Source organism: Leucopleurus acutus, assembly GCF_964270905.1.
Source record: "Leucopleurus acutus genome assembly, chromosome: 16".
NCBI lineage: Eukaryota > Metazoa > Chordata > Mammalia > Artiodactyla > Delphinidae > Leucopleurus > Leucopleurus acutus.
In genome coordinates this window covers 71,308,948-71,316,872 of record NC_139158.1, presented here as the reverse complement: position 1 = coordinate 71,316,872, position 7,925 = coordinate 71,308,948, and the positions used below count along the sequence as shown (strand labels likewise).

Genomic DNA, 7,925 nt, shown 5'->3' with positions numbered 1-7,925 from the left:
GATTTTTTAATTTGTCTCTCTGTGAAATTTCCTTTTTTTTTTTTAAGTTTGTTTTTGTTTCATATAATTTGTTTTCTCTGTTCTCTCTTACTGGCATTCCTGTTAGTTGTATATTGGACTTCTGGTTAGTCCTCTAATTCTCTTATTCTTTCCCATTTTCATCTCTTTTGTTATTCCACTTTTGCAGCAATATCAACTTTATCTTTCAACCCTTGTATTGAATTATCTCTGCAATCACGTTTGAAATTTCCAAAAGTCCCTACTCATCACTCAATGTTTCTTTTCCTTTTTTTTTTTTTTGCGGTACGCGGGCCTCTCACTGTTGTGGCCTCTCCCGTTGCGGAGCACAGGCTCCGGACGCGCAGGCTCAGCAGCCATGGCTCACGGGCCCAGCCACTCCACGGCATGTGGGATCTTCCCGGACCGGGGCACGAACCCGCGTCCCCTGCATCGGCAGGCGGACTCTCAACCACTGCGCCACCAGGGAAGCCCCTCTTTTCCTTTTATAGCAGCCATGGCTGGTAGGCGATTAACTTTGGACAAATGGAAGGATCAATTATTCCGCTATGATAGTAGGAAAGAACGAAGGATGGATGTAGGTAGGAGGGGACTGGAAGATGAGGTGGCTGGAAGGTGGGGTATTCCTTCTGAGGACCCCCATTTTCTCTGTGACATAGATGGTGAGGACATCTATTGAGACAACTAGGAAGGTGATGGGGTAGGAGGTTTGAGGAGCATGAAAAGGGAAGTCAAACCTAATCCACCACCCGCCCTCCAAATTCCAGCTGCTTCCTGGGCAGCCCTAAGGGTTGACACTGAAGCCAGAGACCATCAGTCAACCATGGCAATCGACTCGGTAAGATAAGTTCCTGGTTAAGGTGTGGAGACGATGGGCTCTTGGACAGCTCCGTGGCTGGTATTCTAGCCAAGCAGTCTGGCTAAAGCAGTGGGCAGAGGAATTAAGGATGCTGACAGAAAGGCGTTGATGTGATTGAATTTTTCTGCCACTTTCCCATCAGCTCATACTATCTCTGGGAACCTTAAGAAATTCTAACTGTTCAGCTTGACATTTCCCCACCCCCAAATCTGAGGTTATTTTAAAAACCAGAGGCTGCATTGAATTTTCTGCCCTTGACCATGTATAAACTGTCAAGGATCAGGCCATTTTCACACTGTTTTCAGGGGGTTCCCACTGTTTACATTTCTCAGTGTTGACCAGTATACCCATTTATCTTTATCCTTTGTTTTTTATCTTTAAAATAGAATAAAAATCAGGTTCTTTAGGACCCCTAACAGCAAACAGAATGCTTTATTCTCTTCAGTGACGGCACAATATTCATCTTGTGTTTTCTGGACGTTGGATCATGAAAAGAGAAACAGACTCAGCAAATCATCCCGTTCTTCAGGTTTATTTATGTTGCTTCAATACACTGACAAAATACACCACATTTTGTCACTTTCTCTCTCAAGAGTCAAGAGTGACTTTATCTTTAACCAGAGGATTCTCTTAAAGAACACGCACATGTGCGTGCACACACGAACACGCGCACACACACACACACTCTCTCTCTCACGAGGCAAGTACAAAAAACATTAACTCCACCAAAGTGCATGTGAATGAAAGTGCAAACAGGCTTCATTTTTGAACTCTGGGATCATTCTCTCTGCTTCATAAATTAAACAGAAGGCGTCTCACTGCCCTAGGCCGGGGCTGGGCAAGGGCTGGGAGAGGCTGCCGGGGCCAAAGGGTATGTGGTTCCTGCCGCTGGAGAGCAGGGCGGAGGGCACAGGGCAGCGGTGCCAACTCCCTCCCCTCACCCCTCACCGCACGCGCCCAGGTCAAGGTGCAATGATCTCATTGGGGAAGGGATAGGGGCGAAGCGGCAGCGGGGTCGACAGAAGGCAGATTTCTTTCCCCCTTTTTTATGATTTGGTTTCTTTCCAGAGTTTGATGTTGGCGCAGACAGTGCTGAGGCCTCCAAGTTCGGAGGCCTGGGGGCCCTTTTCTCCAAGGCCCTTGGTCCATCCTGTCTCTCCTGTAGACAAGCATTAGGATGGTGGTGGACAGACCCACGTGGCACAGCCGTCCCAGCGGCACTCCTTAGACGCGGAGAGGCCCCATAGCACAGCTGTGTGTACTTGCTGTCTTCTCCTCACACCAGAGTCAACGGGCATCTCTCCCCAGTTTCACAAGGAGCAGACGAGGCCACGGAGCTGGTGGGTTTTACTGCCACCCAAGCAACCAAGAGAGAGAGGCTCAGCTCGCTCCACCTTACTCCTGGCCAAGGGGGCCCCAAGCCTCTGTAAACCCAGCCCCCAGCCCGAGGCAGGGCCTGGCCGAGCCCTCCCAGGAAGGTAGAGCCTCTGAGGACCGTCTGCGGCCCTGCGGCAGCTCAGCTGGGGGAGCTGAATGGCTGCCCTGGCCAAGCTGCCTCTGTGAGAGAAGGTTCCCTCCTGGACTGGGGCAGGGACTCAACAGAGCTTTGGGTTTCCCAAAGATAAAGCTTCATATTTTAACAATAATAGCCCTTGACATTTTCCCAGCACCGAAGCTCACGCCTGCACCCTGTCAAACACTTCCAAGACTGCCCTACACGCACCCGCACGTACACATCACATGATGGATGGGAGGGGTCTGGGGAAGGCCCCTGGCTCCACAGGAGCTTGGCGGCGGCTCCGCACCTCCATGTGTGGGGCTGGCTCTTGCCGTGGCCTCTGCCCCCGCCCCTGCAGGCTGGGAGGCAGGTTTGGCAGTGGCTCAGTGGAGGCTAGGCCCCCTCCTGGACAGAAAGGTCAAAGTCCCAGAGCCCTGGCAGGCACCTGGCTGGCAGTGCAAGACAGATGGAGAGTGGTAAGAGAGGCTTAAGGGACATGGAGACATCAAAGATAGAATTCACCTTCTTCCCAACTCCCAACTTCAAGGGGTGTTTGTAAGACTCCCCAAGAGCAAGACATTTAAGGGCCAGGTTGAATGTGATGCCACGGGGTGTATGTGCCAGGTAGCGTGCTACATCCCCACGGCAGGAGGCCTGGCAGGCATAGGGCCCTCACCCCCCGGGCAACACGTTGGCTGAGACCCACGGCTGCAGAGGAGGATGCTATACCCAGCTTTGAAAGCCACCATGCCTGCCGGACTGCCCTGCTGGCCCAAGGCCCGAGGCTATATGATGTACCCTGGGGCTCGCCTCAGCCACCTAGCCAGCCAGGGTGCCTCTTCTCCACACTTGACACAGAAGGGGGGTAAGGGGGACATCGTGGAACCTTAACCTCTGCTACAGAAGTTAAACAGGTTCTAACCACCCGCTCTACTGGAAATAGGACAGGGCATGGGACACTAAAATACCATGTGGTCCAGAACTGGGCGTGTTGAAGAAGGCATCCTGGCTCAGAATCCCCTACTTCCAGGCAAAAAAGAGAGAAAGGCAGCCAAAGCCTCCCAATGGATCCTATGAAGACATACCTCTGGGGCTCACCCGTCTAAGGGGGAAGAGCCAGCGGGGTCTGGCTGGGCCGTGCCCAGGAAACCAGGCAGCAGAATGTGGGCAGCAAAACCAGCAGACAGAAAGAGGGGAGGTGTCTTTTTGAATAAATACATTTTCGGCAGGGTCGCTTCCTGATAGGAGGAAAGGTAACAAGGAAGCAAGAGCGCAGAGAGATGCCAAAGAGAAAAGGGCCTCAGATTGGAGGACTCCTGTTCTACCAGACTGTTCTTAACGGCTGAGAGAAAGACCCTTTGGTGATGAAACAAGTCGCTGGAGATGCGGGGCCGCCATGGGTGGGGCACCTTCAAACTTCTCCATCAGTGGCGCTCCCCCCGCCCAGTCTCACCCTCACCGGTGCACCCGGTGGCAGATGAGCTCTAGGACTCAGGGGCTAGGACTCCATCCTCCTCAGGGCTCCTCTGCTTCCCTGGACCTTGTACAAGGCAGCCCCGGAGAGAAGGACCACCCCTGATAAGGGACAGAGGGTGGCAGGGGCACGGATGGGATGTGAGGAACTCAAGCCGGGAAGGAAGCAGCAGCTGCAGAGGGAGATATTTAAGAGACCAGCCCTGAGCCGGTCACTTTAAGGTGTCGTCGGCGTTTTTGAACATGAGAATGGCGTTATAGATCTTCAAGGCTGGGCCCAGCTTGACACTCATGATCTTCACAATGTCCGCCTGTGTCAGCAAAAGGAAGGCCTCGCCGTCAATCATCTGAGGAGTTGCAGGAGGGAGGTGGAAAGCGGAGAAGGTGGAGAGGGTCACGGGGAAGGAGGGGGTGTGTGTGGGGAGTGGAGAGGGAGAAAGAAAATAGGAGTAAAGGACAGATGGGGGGAAGGGAAACAGGAGGGAGGGGGAGAGGGAGGAGAAAGGACAAGGGAGGGAGGAAGGAAAAAAGGAAGACAGCAGTGGGGAGAGAGAAGGAAAGAAAGATATCCACTGGTTTCCCCACGTCCACACACAGACACATACACACACATGCACGCACACGTGCTCTAGCTCTGTCTCTTTCTGCTGGCTGGTCTGGATTTCAGTATGTGTTTACATAATGTCCTCTGAGTCCTCACTGACAGCGGCTTCAAAATACCTGCTGTTGCTGTGCCCACATAAGGGTCAATCTTGGCACTGCGAATAGTAAATAAGCAGACACCGAGGGCATTCCCACGTGCTGCAGGCTGAGCGCTACCATGTTACCTATGAGCTATTCCTGAGAAGCAAGGGGCAGCGGGGAAGGAAGAGAGGAAGAGAGAAAAAGAGATGAAATCTGAATCTAACCAACCTCTGCACCTGACGTCCAGTTTATAAGAAACACAGGGGAGAGTGGACCTAGTTAAACGACACCACGAGGAAGCAGTGAGACAGATCTAGAAGTTCACATTCACCAAGACTGTTTCCAATGTCACACACACAAAAAAAAAATTAAAAAAAAAAAAAAGAGAGGAAACTATTCTAGAATAGAAGATATTTAAGAGACATAACAACCCAAACCAACTGTGTGGACCTTGCTTGGGTCCTGGCTCAAAAACACCAACTGCAAAAGATACTCTGGGCACGAGCAGAGAAATTTGAATACAGGCTGGGCATTAGGTGATATAAAGGAGCTACTGTCCACTTGTTCAGTGGGATAACAAGGTTGTGGTTATGTGGAGAAAGACTTTAGTTTTTAGAGATGCGTGCTGAAGTACTCAGGGGTGAAATGTCATGATGGCCATTATCTACTTAAAACTACTTCATCCGGGACCTCCCTGGTGGCGCAGTGGTTAAGAATCCGCCTGCCAATGCAGGGGACACGGGTTCGAGCCCTGGTCTGGGAGGATCCCACGTGCCGCGGAGCAACTAAGCCCACGAGCCACAACTACTGAAGCCCGTGAGCCTGGAGCCCGTGCTCCACAACAAGAGAAGCCACCGCGATGAGAAGCCCACGCACCGCAACGAAGAGCAGCCCCTGCTCGCCGCAACTAGAGAAAGCCCGCGTGCAGCACCAAAGACCCAATGCAGCCCTAAATAAATAAATAAAATAACCTTTCTTTAAAAAAAACAAAAAAAACCTGCTTCATCTAAAAATAGGTGAAGCAGGGCTTCCCTGGTGGCGCAGTGGTTGAGAGTCCGCCTACCGATGCAGGGGACACGGGTTCGTGCCCCGGTCCGGGAAGATTTCACATGCCGCGGAGCGGCTGGGCCCGTGAGCCATGGCCGCTGAGCCTGCGTGTCCGGAGCCTGTGCTCCGCAACGGGAGAGGCCATAACAGTGAGAGGCCCGCGTACCGCAATAAAAAAAAAAAAAAAAAAAAAAAAAAGGTGAAGCAAATAATTGTTAATTCTCCGGGACAGGGAGATGGGTAGGGAAAGGGAGGGGAGAAGCCCGTTGTGGAGGAGGGAAAGAGATGCAGACAGCCAGGGCAGGAGATGGGGCTAGGGGTGGGGTATGGTGAGCACAAGGGCCTTTTCTCTCAGCGGGTGGGCCTGGCTGGGCTGCGGAGCCTCTGGGCAGGAGGGCCATGTGGCTCCTGGTCCCACCATTTGCCCTGAAGAATCCCCTTCTCTGGGTACTGGGACCCCTTTTTTGAAAAGGTATCATCCCTCCTATGCTCCCTCCTTAAGAATCATGGCAAACAAAACACTTCTATGGTGTTTCTTATATGGCCAACACTGTTCTTAAACACCTTTCGTATATTAACTGATTTAATAATTCTCACAACACCCCTCTGAAGCAGTACCAGTATTAATTACCCCCATTTTACAGGTGAGGAAACTGAGGCAGAAAGACTAAGGAATTTGCCCTCATCACATGATGCTGGGCCAGGCACACAGCAGACTTCAATAATTATTTGCCGAGTAAATTAAACAAATACATGAGAGCTACAATAAAGGTGACAAAGGGAGGACTGGGCAGACTTTTCTTAGGCCCATCAGTGCCAACCACCAGACTGAACAGACTACCCCTAAGAACATCTATCCGATATGCTCTAATTTCTTACTCATGAAGCATCCCTCTAATGAATGGTCTGCGTCCTGGCTGGAAAGAATCCTGACTCACGTCCCTGAAAGCATCAGTTCAGCCAGAGAAAGCCCATTCCTTGGAGCACGGTCCTCCCTGGGGAAATGGATGACATGGACCAGATCCCGGAGAAGGTAATCCTCAGACCCTGCAAAGGTCCTCCTCCACCCTGAGACTCTATTTGATGCCCGTGGGCCACCAGCACACCTTCCCCGCTTTTGCCATTGCTTTTTTGTTTCACAGATCATGCTGAACTGAGATACACAGCAGATGTTCCTGGGAGAGATAGACCTTTTCCTAAAAAGGGGAGGATGCCCAAGGATCAAACTCTGGGGTGATTCCACAGCTGGCTAAACCACTGCACTCAAAGAGCGTTGATTTGTGACCTGCTGTCACCTACAGGAAGATCTCTAATGGGTGTCACGTGCTTCTGCTCTGTCTCATTAAACACATGCGGTGAAGACTTGGTGGAAGACACAGAAAGCTTAGTTTTCAAATGTACAAGTTGTGTGAGGCTGGAAAGCCCTATGAATATCAGAGATGACAGAATCAAGATTTAAAACAATGAGACTATGAAACCAACGAGAGAACATTTAATAGGGATAAATGTAAAGTTTTACATTAGGCTAAAAAAAAAAAAACAACAAAAAAAACCCCCAGTGGTACAAGGAACACACTGGAAAATTTGGTTAGACTATAATAGATAATTGACAGAAAAGGCACTTGGGGGACTTTGATGAACTCCAAACTGGTGTGATGTGGCTGTATGTAGCTTTATAGCTAGTGCAAACTTAAGTTTTGCCAACAAAAACATAGGGTTCAAATTTGGAGAAGGAGAAAACAATGCAAATGCCCACTAACAGAACTGTGGGATTTTCATAAAACAGAGCACTGCTCAGAAATAAAAAGGAGCTAATTGCTGGTGTACACTATAACATGCATGAACCTGCAAAACATTACACTGAAGAGAGACAAACGCAAAAGAGTACGTGCTGTACGATTCCACTTATGTGAAGTTCAAGAACAGGTAAAACCAATTTATGGTGCTAGAAATGAGAACAGTGGTTGCCTATGAGAGCTGACGAAAGGGGCCAGGAAAGAACTTTCTGGTATGATGGAAATGTTTTATATCTTGATTGACATGTTGGCTGCAGGGTGTATACAGTCCAGAACTGTACTTTTAAGATGTGTGCCTCTCACTCCATGCATATTTTACCTCCATTAAGAAAACAAAACATCTAGGTGTCAGTTCATAGGTTGTAACAAAGGTCCCACTCTGGTGGGGATGCTGATAATGGGGGAGGTTGTGCATGTGTAGGGGGCAGGGGGTACGTGGGAACTCTCTGTACCTTCCTCTCAATTTTCCTTGAACCTAAAACTGCTCTAAAAAAAAATAAAGTCTTTTTAAAAACAAAAGCATCAGACATACAGGGGAGCAGCAGCCCAG

At 50.0% G+C, this 7,925-nt stretch overlaps 1 protein-coding gene across 2 annotated transcripts in view; it reads right to left on the bottom strand.

Moving 5' to 3' along the window:
- Positions 1-4,060: 4,060 nt before the first annotated feature.
- Positions 4,061-7,925, bottom strand: part of L3MBTL1 (L3MBTL histone methyl-lysine binding protein 1) — a gene marked incomplete at both ends in the record, with an annotated part of 29,515 nt that continues 25,650 nt past the window's right edge. For both annotated transcript variants that reach the window (XM_082856200.1, XM_082856201.1), the window contains one exon: positions 4,061-4,195. In XM_082856200.1, the coding sequence (XP_082712326.1) occupies positions 4,061-4,195 (135 nt within the window). The remainder of the gene's footprint in view (positions 4,196-7,925) is intronic.